This window comes from Balaenoptera acutorostrata, chromosome 19 (assembly GCF_949987535.1).
Source record: "Balaenoptera acutorostrata chromosome 19, mBalAcu1.1, whole genome shotgun sequence".
In the NCBI taxonomy this organism is placed as follows: domain Eukaryota; kingdom Metazoa; phylum Chordata; class Mammalia; order Artiodactyla; family Balaenopteridae; genus Balaenoptera; species Balaenoptera acutorostrata.
Genome location: NC_080082.1, coordinates 13,163,669 through 13,175,229, shown reverse-complemented (window position 1 = coordinate 13,175,229; position 11,561 = coordinate 13,163,669). Strand labels below are relative to the sequence as shown.

Genomic DNA, 11,561 nt, shown 5'->3' with positions numbered 1-11,561 from the left:
CTGCACGCGGGCTTTCTCTAGTTGTGGCGAGTGGGGGCTACTCTTCACTGTGGTGCACTGGCTTCTTGTTGCGGTGGCTTCTCTTTTTGCAGAGCATGGGCTCTAGGCGCATGGGATTCAGTAGTTGTGGCTCGTGGGCTCCAGAGCGCAGGCTCAGCAGTTGTGGTGCACGGGCTTAGTTGCTCCGTGGCACATGGGATCTTCCTGGGCATGAACCTGTGGTGTCCCCTGCATTGGCAGGCAGATTCTTAACCACTGTGCCACCAGGGAAGCCCCCAAATCATTCTTGAGAAAGAAGAACGAAACTGGAAGAATCACACTTTCTTATTTCAAAATATATTACAAACCTACAGTAATCAAAACATTATGGTACTGGCATAATGGCTGACATATAGACCAATGGAACAGAATAGAGAACCCAGAAATAAATCCACATATATATGATCAACTGATCTTTGACAAGGGTGCCAAGAATACACAATGGGACAAGGATAGTCTGTTCAACAAATAGTGTTGGGAAAACCATATCCACATGCCAAAAAATTAAATTGAACCCTTATTTTATATCACTCACAAAAACCAACTCAAAATGGATTAAAGACTTACACATGACACCTGAAACTGTAAAACTTCTAGAAGAAGACATAAGGGAAAAGCTTTGTGACATTGACCCTGGCAATGATTTCATGGATACAACACCAAGAGCACAGGTAACAAAAATAAGTAAAATTATATTAAACTAAAAAGCTTCTGCACAGCAAAAGAAACGAGAGTGGAAAAGCAACCTATGGAATGGTAGAAAATATTTTCAAACCATATATTTGATAAGGGGTTAATCTCCAAAATATATAAAGAACTCCTACAACTCAATAGTAAAAAAATGAATAACCTGATGAAAAAAAATGGGCTAAGGACTTGAACAGACATTTCTCCAAAGAAGACTTACAAATGGCCCACTTGTATGTGAAAAAATGCTCAACGTTACTAATCATTAGGGAAAGGCAAATCAAAACCACAATGAAATATCATCTCACACCTGTCAAGATGGCTATTATAAAAAAGAAGAAGACAACAAGTGTTGGTGAGGATGTAGAGAAACTGAAACCCTTGCACACTGTTGGAGGGAAAATGGTGCAGTCATTATGGAAATCAGTATCGAGGTTTCTCAAAAAGTTAAAAGTAGAACTACCATATGATCCAGCAATCCCACTTTTGGGTATTTAACCAAAATAGTTGAAATCAGGATTTCAAAGAAATAGCACATCTATGTTCATTGCAATACTATTCACAATAGCCAAGAAGTGAAAACAACCTAAATGTCCATTAACAGATGAATGGATAAAGTAAATGTGGTATATACCTACAATGGAATAGAATTCAGCCTTAAAAAAGAAGGAAATTCTGCAATATGTAACAACATGGATGAACCTCGAGGACATTATACTAAGTGAAATAAGCTGATCACAGAAAGACAAATACAGCATGACTCAGCTTATAAGAGGTATCTAAAACAGTCAAATTCATAGAATCAGAAAGAGGAATGGTGGTTCCCAGAGGCTGGGGGAGGGGGAAATGGGGAGTTACTAGTCATTGAGCATCAAGTTTCAGTCAAGAAAGATGAATAAGCTCCAGAGAACTGCTGTACAACATTGTACCTACAGTCAACAATAATATATTGTACACTTTAAAAATTGTCAGGAGTGTAGATCTCATGCTAAGTGTTCTTTCCATAATAATAAAAAAGAAATAAAACGACTGTAAGAGAATATATGAACAATTGTACATCAACCAATTAGATAACCTAGATGAGACGCACACAAATAACCTAAGTGATTCAAGAAGAAATAGAAAAATTTGAACAGACTTATAACAAGTAAAGAGACTGAATCAGTAATCAAAACCTTCCCGCCAAAATAAAAGGTCGGGCCAGATGATTTCACTGGTGAATTCTACAAAACATTTGAAAATGAATTAACACTAATCCTTCTCAAACTGTTTCAAAAAGATAAATGGAGAGAACACTTCCTAACCCATTTTATGAGGCCAGCATTACCCTGATACCACAAGAAAGAAAACTACAAACCAATACCATTGGTGAATATAGATGCAAAAATCCACAACAAAATACTAGAAAACTGAATCCTAAAACACAGTAATGGATTGTACACCTTTATATGACCAAATGAGATTTATTCTAGGAATACAAGTGTGGTTCAACATATGAAACAATATAATACACCATATTAATAGAACAAAGGAAAAAAACCCACATCATCTCAACTGATGCAGGAACAAATTTTGACAAAATTCAACACCATTTCATGATGAAAACACTCAGCAAACCAGGAAGAGAAGGGAACTTCCCCTTGATAAAGGACATTTATGAAAAACCCAGAGCTAACATCATATCTAATGGTGAAAGACTGAACGCTTTCTCCCTAAGATCAGGAATAAGAGAAGGATGCTCATCTTCATCAGTGCTGTTCAACATTGTACTGGAAGTTCTAGACAGAACAATTAGTCAAGAAAAAAAACTTAAGGCATTCAGATTGGATAAGGAGAAGTAAAAATGTCTCTGTTCACTGATGACATAATCTTGTATGTAGAAAACCAAGTATCCAATAAAAATTTTACTAGAGCTAATGAAGGAATTCAGCAGAGTTGCAGGATATAAGATTAACACAAAAATCAGTTGTGTGTCTATACACCAGCAATGAAAAATACAAAAAGAGGAAATTAAGAAAACAATTCCAATTACAATAGCAGCCAAAAGAATAAAATATTTGGGAATAAATATAACCAAGTAGGTGAAAAGACTTGTACACTGAAAACCACAAACCATTGCTGAAGTAAATTAAAGAGTTCCAGATATAAACACCTGGACCGCCAATCTCTTGCCAGTGCCTGTATTTGCAGAACTGGCAGTCAATATGCAAAAGAACACACTGAGGCAGTTCACACAGATCAGCCTCACAGGGTACTGAGAGGGATGGGAAAGAAGGGGAGAGTGAATCTGGAGAGGAAATGGCAAGTATCTAGCCCATCTCATAATTCCCATGTCTGATGTCTTTGTTGGTGTATTTGTTGCATGTTGTTTCTACCAGCGTTTACTCATGGTGCCTTCTTTCCCTGTGTGTTTTGTTTTGTTTTTATTGTGAGCTTATAGTCCTTGGAATTTTATCTGTGGGGATTTTTTGAGGCCTGGATTGAAGCTACATTTTTTTCCACCAAACTTTATAAGTGCTTCTCCTGAGAGCCTTGTGGCTCCACCAGTCAGGGATATTTTGCACTAAAATTTTGACTTGAGGTGTTTCAAACCACACAGTTTATGTGAATCCAGGCTTCAGACAACCATGAGGGCTATGCTTGTGGTTCTATATTCTCAAAAGAGCTTTTACTCCACTCCATGCAGGTAATTTTACTTGCAGTGCCCTGGGAAGGTGGTTTTACTTCCGGTTCACTCTTCCACTGCGGATCTAGCCTTTTGGGGTCTGTAGCAGACATGTCTGGCATCCTTGTCATGTCCTTTCAGCCCACCTCTGGTCTTAACCTCAGTTGTGGTGGAAGGTTCTGCGGGAACTCAGCCACAGTTCTGGTGGATAGTTCCTGGCAAGCTCACACTCAAGCTTGTACTGACTGCATCCCACTTCAATTGCACACATCTATCTTTCTGCTTTTGTTCCAGGACCTTTGTCAGAGCCAAGGAATCTGGTTGCGTTGCATGCTGGGACAGCACATCAGTGAGAAGGGTGTTGACACCAATGCTCAACCAATAGGAGAGGAAGCTGTGGGTAAATGTTCCAGCCTCTTGTCCTTTAGGTGGACAATTCTGGCAGGTATTCTGTCTGCTTCTCAAGATGCCCCTGCGGAATCTGTATGAGAACCTCACATACTCATTCTTATTTGGCTCCCCCACTGTCTAATCTTTCCCAATTTCTCACTCTTTATTTCTGCAATTGCCTCCCAAATAAACTACATGCATCCATGTTCTTGTTTTAAGGTTTGCTTTTTAGGGAACCTAAATGAAGACAGCCCCCTACCTTTATGCTTTTGCCAAAATAATATTTTTTCTTCTTTTTCTTATTGCTCCTTCTTCCCCCTCCCACACTATAAGCTAATAAGGTGTCTGGGATGGAGTGCAGATGAGACTCTTGGCATTTTCCAAATTTCACATTCACCCTGTAGCATCCTTAATAGATAACAGTTCTTCATTGTGCCGTTATTACCTCATTGTAAAGAAATCTCCATCTTTTTTCCCAACCATCATACCTTTATAGAAAGTTAGAACTGGAAAGTTCATATGTATAGTTCCAGCTTCCTCTCAAAAACAGTAGATGAGACAAAACAGTAAGGTAAGAGAACAGGTAAGGTGGAAAAGTGATGGAATTTTACAATCACAGGCATCTGATTTCCAGTCATAAGGGGGCAGGGCCGCATGCCGTCACCAGAGGGCAGCAGAGGCCAGGGAACCGGTGGAAAACCAAAGCCCAAACAATGCAACCTGCCAGAGATCTGACAGAGACAAGATTAACATTTATTGGGGCCTGTTACAAGTTGGGCTTTGCGCTGAGCACAATTAGAAACAGTACAAAGTTCAAAGGCAGAGATGGGAGGCTAGAGCCAATGCAGGAGTGGAACGGAGTCAAGTTAAGAGGGCAGTTCTTCAGGTCAGCCGAGAAACGCCCAAAGACAGCATGTCTGGAGGTAGAGCGATGCCAGAAATAAAGATAACAGCTATGGCCCTGTCCGCTGCCAGGGCAGCTGGGTTGTTGCTAGGGAATCAGGTAAGTTGCTAGGATCATTGAGAGTCAGTCAACCTGCATATTTACTTTACACTGATCAGAATTTAAATGGCCCTTGGTCCACGTAAACATTAAACTTTCTTGATGATTTTTCTGTCTTCTCCCACTACAGAAATAATCACGTGCTCCAAGTTTCAGGCTTTCCCATCATGCTAGATGCGCTGGCATCTTGATGATGTCCCCTGTTGGCTTTAGCATCTAATCTTTGACTCCTCCTTGGGTCTTGCACTTTAAGATACAATTCCCTGACTCCAGCAGATGATCACTGAGTAGGGACTGCACTTTGAGTGCCAACTGGCTTGAGGTTAAGGGCACTTTCTATATTATTCTCTTCCGTAGGATGGGGCTCATTCTCTCCCTTCCAAGGCCTTGTGGAAATTCCTAACCCCCTGGAAAGTTCTAGCCAGCACAGCAGGAAGCTCTGGGGGAGTCTGTCCAATATTCACTGAGTGGACCTTTTCATTAATAGATTGGCTTCCCCCCCCACCCCAAATCTTCTCATTACCATGCTACAAACTCACATAGATTTTGGCACTTCTTACTAGCTCTGTTTTAATCTTTTTTTTTTTTTTTTAAAGGATTTTCTTATTTATTTATTTATTTATTTATTTATTTTTGGCTGTGTTGGGTCTTCGGTTCGTGCGAGGGCTTTCTCCAGTTGCGGCAAGCGGGGGCCACTCTTCATCGCGGTGCGGGGACCGCTCTTCATCGCGGTGCGCGGGCCTTTCTCTATCGCGGCCCCTCCCGTCGCGGGGCACAGGCTCCAGACGCGCAGGCTCAGCAATTGTGGCTCACGGGCCCAGCTGCTCCGTGGCATGTGGGATCTTCCCAGACCAGGGCTCGAACCCGTGTCCCCTGCATTAGCAGGCAGATTCTCAACCACTGCGCCACCAGGGAAGCCCTGTTTTAATCTTTTTAAAGAATTTTTTTTCCAATTAATTTTTGCTCAAACTTGCTCATCTTAGACCTGTCTCCGGTGGACTCGCATATTTACAACTAGTTGATCTCTTCCTTTGCTCCTGCTTTTTGTTTCTTCCTTCCCCTGGGGAGTGATGCTCCGTGGTTGGATTCCCAACAGCATCTAGGGAATGGAGGTTGGATTTCTGCTGCTTGGATGGCCTGATTGCAGGAGCTTGAGGGAGGATTGGCTCAGACAGGTCGCCCTAACCTTCAGGCTGGGAGCTGCTCTCTCGAGCAGGGAGAGGCAGCAGGGGCGGGGGCCCCTCCATGTGGCCACGGTCTCGCCAACATCAGCTTGCCCCCGCTTTCATTTTTGCCTCTGCATCCTTGTTCAGGCGAATGCAGAGCCCACCTCTGCCGCACCTACTGAATGAGACTGAGCGTTGAGGAGTCGGATCTGTGGTTTGATAGGTTCCATAGGTGGTTCAGATGTGGTGGCTGGGAAGATATCCTGGGAAACTGTTTCACCCAGACTGAGCTGGCCTGAAGTTCTAGTTCCTACATTGGGCATTTGTTGCTGGAGCCTTAGAAAAGTCAACTAGAGTCTTAGCTGTGGTCTGGTAAATTCCAGAAGAAACACCTCCTCTGTTGTGTACCAAGGCAGTTGATGGGAGTGACGCCCCCTTATGCCCACCTCCAGGTATAAGCAGTGAGGGGGAGATGCTGTCTGCAGAGAATTTAAAAACAGTAACGAGGGAATTCCCTGGTGGTCCAGTGGTTAGGGCCCCGCGATTTCACTGCGAACGGCGGCGTGGGTTTGATCCCTGGTCGGGGAACTAAGATCCCGCAAGCCCCGAGGCAGTGACCAAAAAAAAAAAAAAAAAAAAAACAGTAATAAAATCGAATAAAAGGATAGGGGTTGGTCTGCTTTTTATCATCACTCTACCCCAGCAAGTCTACACAACCTGGTCAGAGATCGAATAAATACTCCCTCCTGCTCAACAAGCCACACCCCCCCCCAACCCTCCTGCGCCTCCCTGGCCTCGACAAAGTCTGGTGAGTGGCCAAGAGCAAGTAACACCTCTTTTTTGGTTTCTTTTCCAATGTTTTTATTTTTCAAAATATACAATTTATTTACACCTTTATTTCACAACGGTAGTTTGTATATTTATTCCCAAATCTTTAAATAACCCCGCAGTAAACAGTACAAATCACAGGATCGGTCAAACTGCTTCCCTTTAGCCTTTACACACATCGAGTTTTTAAAAAGTTTCAAGTAGTAATGGTTTGTGGGTAAGAAGGGAACAAAAATAAGACAAAAACGTTTTTACATAAGCTCGACATGTAGGATTAGAAAGGGCAATCTGAGCAGCTACTTGGTCTGGGGCCCGACTAAGGGTATTTATATAGTTTATAAATAAGACCCTCTTGTGAGCAGCGAGGGTTTTGGTTATGAGGAAGAAAGGGTGGGAACCTCGTCCGCTGGGGTGGGAGGGGCTGGGAGATAAGGCACCGCATCAAGGCTTCTTCTCGGCTTAAGGAGGCACTGGCTGGAAGGGTCCTGAGTGAGGCGGGCAGGGGCCCACTTATGCCAGGTGGAGGTCGAGAATGGCTGGGGACAGGATGGGGCTCCCACCCATGGAGAGGTCTCTTTAGCCTCCCTTGGGGAAAAGCTTTGTGATTCTGGAGGCGAAGAGATGGCTAGAGCAGCTGGTGCTTCCTAAAGAAAGGGGCGTGGGCTCCCTCCAGCCTTGAGACCCGCAACAGCTACTGTCGGCCCACCTGCACAGACAGGTGAGGGCCAGGCGTGTGGGTGCTGGATGTGTCACAGCCCGAGGCACGTGGTGATGCAGCTGGCATTTGTCATTGGCAGGGGACAAAGGTGCCGCCCCGGGATTGGGGGTGGCCTGGAGGAGGCTTCATGCTTTCTCCTCTTCTGAGAGTGCTTCATCCACCTCTGTGCTCTCCAGTCCTCAGGACAACAGCCAGAGCCACCACACCCTCCCCAGGAGGAGAAGGTGGGGAAGACGAGGGCCATGGCCCTGCAGACCCCGTTCTTCACTGTTAACACTGGCAGTTCCAGGGTTTCGGGGGGGGCAGCTCCTAGGGAGCCCAGGGTGCTAAGATACAGGTGGGACACCAGCTGGTCCCAGGGGTCAGTTGCCTTCACTCCCCTTAGGAAAGTCCCCACTGGCCGGGTCCTGAAGCAGTCCTGTGGGCTAAGGCACTGGGCGGGGGTGTGAGTGAAGAGGCTGGGGTGCTCCAGGAAAGAGCTAGTCCCTGAGGGCCACTGGGCCACCAAGTGGATGTGACCCTCCTGTGCTGGGTCAGGAGGGCAGTCTCAGGGTTAGCCTCGGGCTTCAGGGTTTCCCCAGCACCCTCCACCCAGCCCGAGGGCCGGACAAAGCCCGTACTGCCTGGTCAAGCAAACCTTCTTTGCAGGGTCTGGATGGGGGAGGACTGGGGTAGGGGCCACGGCGGGGCTGAGGGCAGGACAACAGGGCTGGGAGTTGTCACTGTATCTTCGGGTGGGGTTCTTCCGGAATAAGGGTGTGGAAAAAGTGATCCCAAAATTTAGTGCTGATGCCAAATCCTAGAGAGGGAGACAAATGGGGAGAAGATGAGGCATTCTTGAAGGAGTCAGTTTGCTCGGAAGGGAGCCTAGCTGGGGCTAGCACGTGGGGAAGATTTCAACATCGGTCCCCGATGGTCTTCCCAACTCTCAGGGCCATTCTGGCAGAAGTCAAGAGCAGGGTACCAGTGTTTCTAGACTCCCAAGGATACTGTTGGAATAACCCCCAATTTCTTATCTGGCCTGGCTTCCTGGGAGAGTCTGGCTGCTGTCCGCCTCTGCCTCTCTCTCCCTCACACTCCAGCCGCCTCCTTCTCTTTGAAGATGCCAAGTTCATTCCTGCTTCAAGGTTTCGCACCTGTTGCTCCTGGGATGCTCTTCCTCCAGACACTGGATGCTGGCTTCTCCTAATTCAGGTCTCAGCTCTAATGACGTCTCTGCAGTGACACCTTCCTGGACCACTTTAGCTAGCATTCTGCTGTCCAGCAGGGTAGCCACTAGCCCATGTGACTCCTGAGCACTGGAAATGTGGCCCGAGCTATGGAGGGACTAAATTCTTAACTTCATTTAATTTTAATTCACTTACATTTCAATGTAAAAACCTATACTCGATTCAGTTACTGGAAAACTTTTAGGCACATTTGGAGCAACTCATGTATGTGAATCTACTTTTTTGACTGTAAATTTTATAAACTCTAAATATGGATCAAGTATTTCCAATGAACATTTAGCCCTTGAATGGCGACGGGCTTGTAAGTTTAAGATACACACCAGATATCGAAGACTTAATAGAAGGAAAGAATGTAAAATTTCTCATTAACAGTTTTTTTTTTTTTTTTTTGGCCACGCCGCACGGCTTGCAGGATCCCAGTTCCCCTACCAGAGATCAAACCTGGGCCCATGGCAGTGAAAGCGCTGAGTCCTAACCACTGGGCCTCCAGGGAATTCCCAACAATTTTTATATTGATCACACGTTGAAATGATAATATTTTGGTTGTATTTGGCTTAATAAACTATATTATTAAAATTAACTTCATTGGTTTAATTTTACTTGTTAATGTGGCTACTAGAAAATGTAAAATCCCATCTGTGGCTCACATTCTATATTATTAAACAGTGTGGGTCCCCTGCCCCGCTGACATGGTTTCTCTAACATCCCTTTGCTTTATTTTCTTTGTGGCACTTATCACTGTCTGAAATGGTCTTTGCTATTTACTGGTTTCCTTGTTTGTCTGTCTCTGCACAGCCCCCTGCACCAGGGACTAGGATGGGAGTCCCAGGCTTGCCTTGCTGACTGTGTATCCCCAGAACCGTGCCTGGCCCTGGCTGGAAGCTCAGGGGTAGCTGTCAAATAAGAAATGAACAAACGAGGAAGCGGGGAGGCACCGGCAGGTCCTTACCTGACTGCTGATGTGCAAAGTGGTGCTTGACGTGGTGGGCCTTCAGGTGGTACAGGTAGGAGCCCTTGTGCGGGGAGCCGAAGTGCAGATAGTAGTGGATCATGTCATAGATGACGTAGCCCAGGAGGCCCCCTGCAAACACGGTGCCCCCCACCGCCTCGGGCAGGATGAGCCGTAAGAACACGTAGAAGAAAGCTATCACCAGAGAGGCTGGCACCGGGGGGAAGACCAGGCGGGACTCGTCGAAGGGTGCCTGTGGATGGAGGGGCTCATGAGTCAGGACGCAGCCCGGGGCCCCAGGGCCTGACTGTGGTCACACACAGCATGCCGGCCCAGAGGTGTTCCCATGGGGGACGGGGCGGAGCAGCCCACACAGTCCAGGGAGGGCGTAGGATTGGCACCCTTGGTGGCTTTGGGGAAGGTGGGCCACCAAGCCTAACAGCCCTGGAGAGTCTGTCCCACCCCCAATTTCCAAGCCAGGATGGGACCTGGAAAACCGGCCAAGAAAACAGGGGTGGGTGTGATGTGGGCAGGATGCTCGCAGAGCAGAGCCCCGCTTTATGCTCAAGAGGCCCCTTTGTCTCTGGAATTTGTTCGGTGCTAGAGAGGAGGCCCAACCCCCCACCCCAAGTACCAGGCGGGGCACCTAGACAAGGCCTGAGGGTGATAAAGGCGCACGTGGTGGACGATCCTGGAAGTGTTAACAGGCAGGTCCCCCAACCCAGGTAGCCTTCTTTGTTCCAAGGGGGTGTTGTCACAGTGAACCAGACAGCAAAGGAACCTAGACTTTGGCTCTGGAGCTTCACAAGCCAAGGGCCTGGCAGACAGGTAAGATTTTAGAGACTGTGTGAGTATTCTGAGGAGAGACCCTCTCTGGGCTGAAAGAGGAGAGAGAGAAATCAGGCGACAGAGAAAGATGTGGGCCTCCCTTCCCTCTGACCAGGAGCAACAGGACTTGCTGGCCATGTGCCAGAACACCGGCTCCAGGACAAAGAAGGAAGGAAGGGAGGGGGGAGGATGGAGACCCTGGGACAGGCTGAGAACAGCACGGTGCAGGGACAGAGAAGCAGCAGGGGGACACAACTTCCTCTGGGCAGACCTGGCTTCCAATCCCAGCTGCTGGGACCATCATGTTGCCCTTGTGGAGCCCCAGTGGGGTGGATGGCTGAGAGCACAGACTCTGGATTCCACAGGGGACAACATCCAGGTGTGACCTTGGGTGAATTCCTTAGTTCCTTTATTTCCCCAAGCCTCAGTCTGCCAGTCTGTGGAATGGGGAGAACTGCAGCACCGCCTTCAGAATGAAGCTCCACAAGGGCAGTGATTCTTGACTGTTTCGTTCAATGGTGTCTAGAACAGTGCCCGGCACATAGTGAGCACTTAAGTGAGCATTTACTGAATGAATGAATAAATGAAGGAATGAAGTTGCTGTGAGGATTAAAGTTGGACACACATGCTCACTCTGTCCACGCCCGGTGCAGGTTAGGACCCAGTCACACGCCCTTGATTTCCCCTCGCTCTCAACCTGACTCCCACCAAGATGGACAGCTCCCACGGGTGGGTCACAGTGGCAGGGACCCAGGTGAGAGCCTGCCCTGCTCACCTTGTGGTGCTGGCCGTGCATGACGAAGTGCAGCATGATGAGGTAATAGCTGTCATTGGGGGGCTTCATGTGGAACAGGAAGCGGTGGATGAGGTACTCTACTAGGCTCCAGAGGAGCAGCCCCAGCATGAAGAGGCCCGGGAACGTGGACTCAGGCATGGCTACTGAGTACTCTGCAGAGGGGCAGGAGAGAGGCAAGGTCAGGGCAGACAGCCCCGGGGCACAGCAGTGCCTGGTGGCTCCAGAGGTCCTGTCTCACGGCCCCGTCACCTTGGGAGCTGCTG

At 47.1% G+C, this 11,561-nt stretch overlaps 1 protein-coding gene across 1 annotated transcript in view; it reads right to left on the bottom strand.

The window, feature by feature from the left end:
• Positions 1-6,848: 6,848 nt before the first annotated feature.
• Positions 6,849-11,561, bottom strand: part of FA2H (fatty acid 2-hydroxylase) — a 53,976-nt gene continuing 49,263 nt past the window's right edge. Inside the window, exons 5-7 of the mRNA XM_057534952.1 lie at positions 11,278-11,450; positions 9,675-9,927; positions 6,849-8,295 (exon numbers count right to left, since the gene is read on the bottom strand). Of these exons, the coding sequence (XP_057390935.1) occupies positions 8,216-8,295; positions 9,675-9,927; positions 11,278-11,450 (506 nt within the window). The 3' untranslated portion in view covers positions 6,849-8,215. The remainder of the gene's footprint in view (positions 8,296-9,674; positions 9,928-11,277; positions 11,451-11,561) is intronic.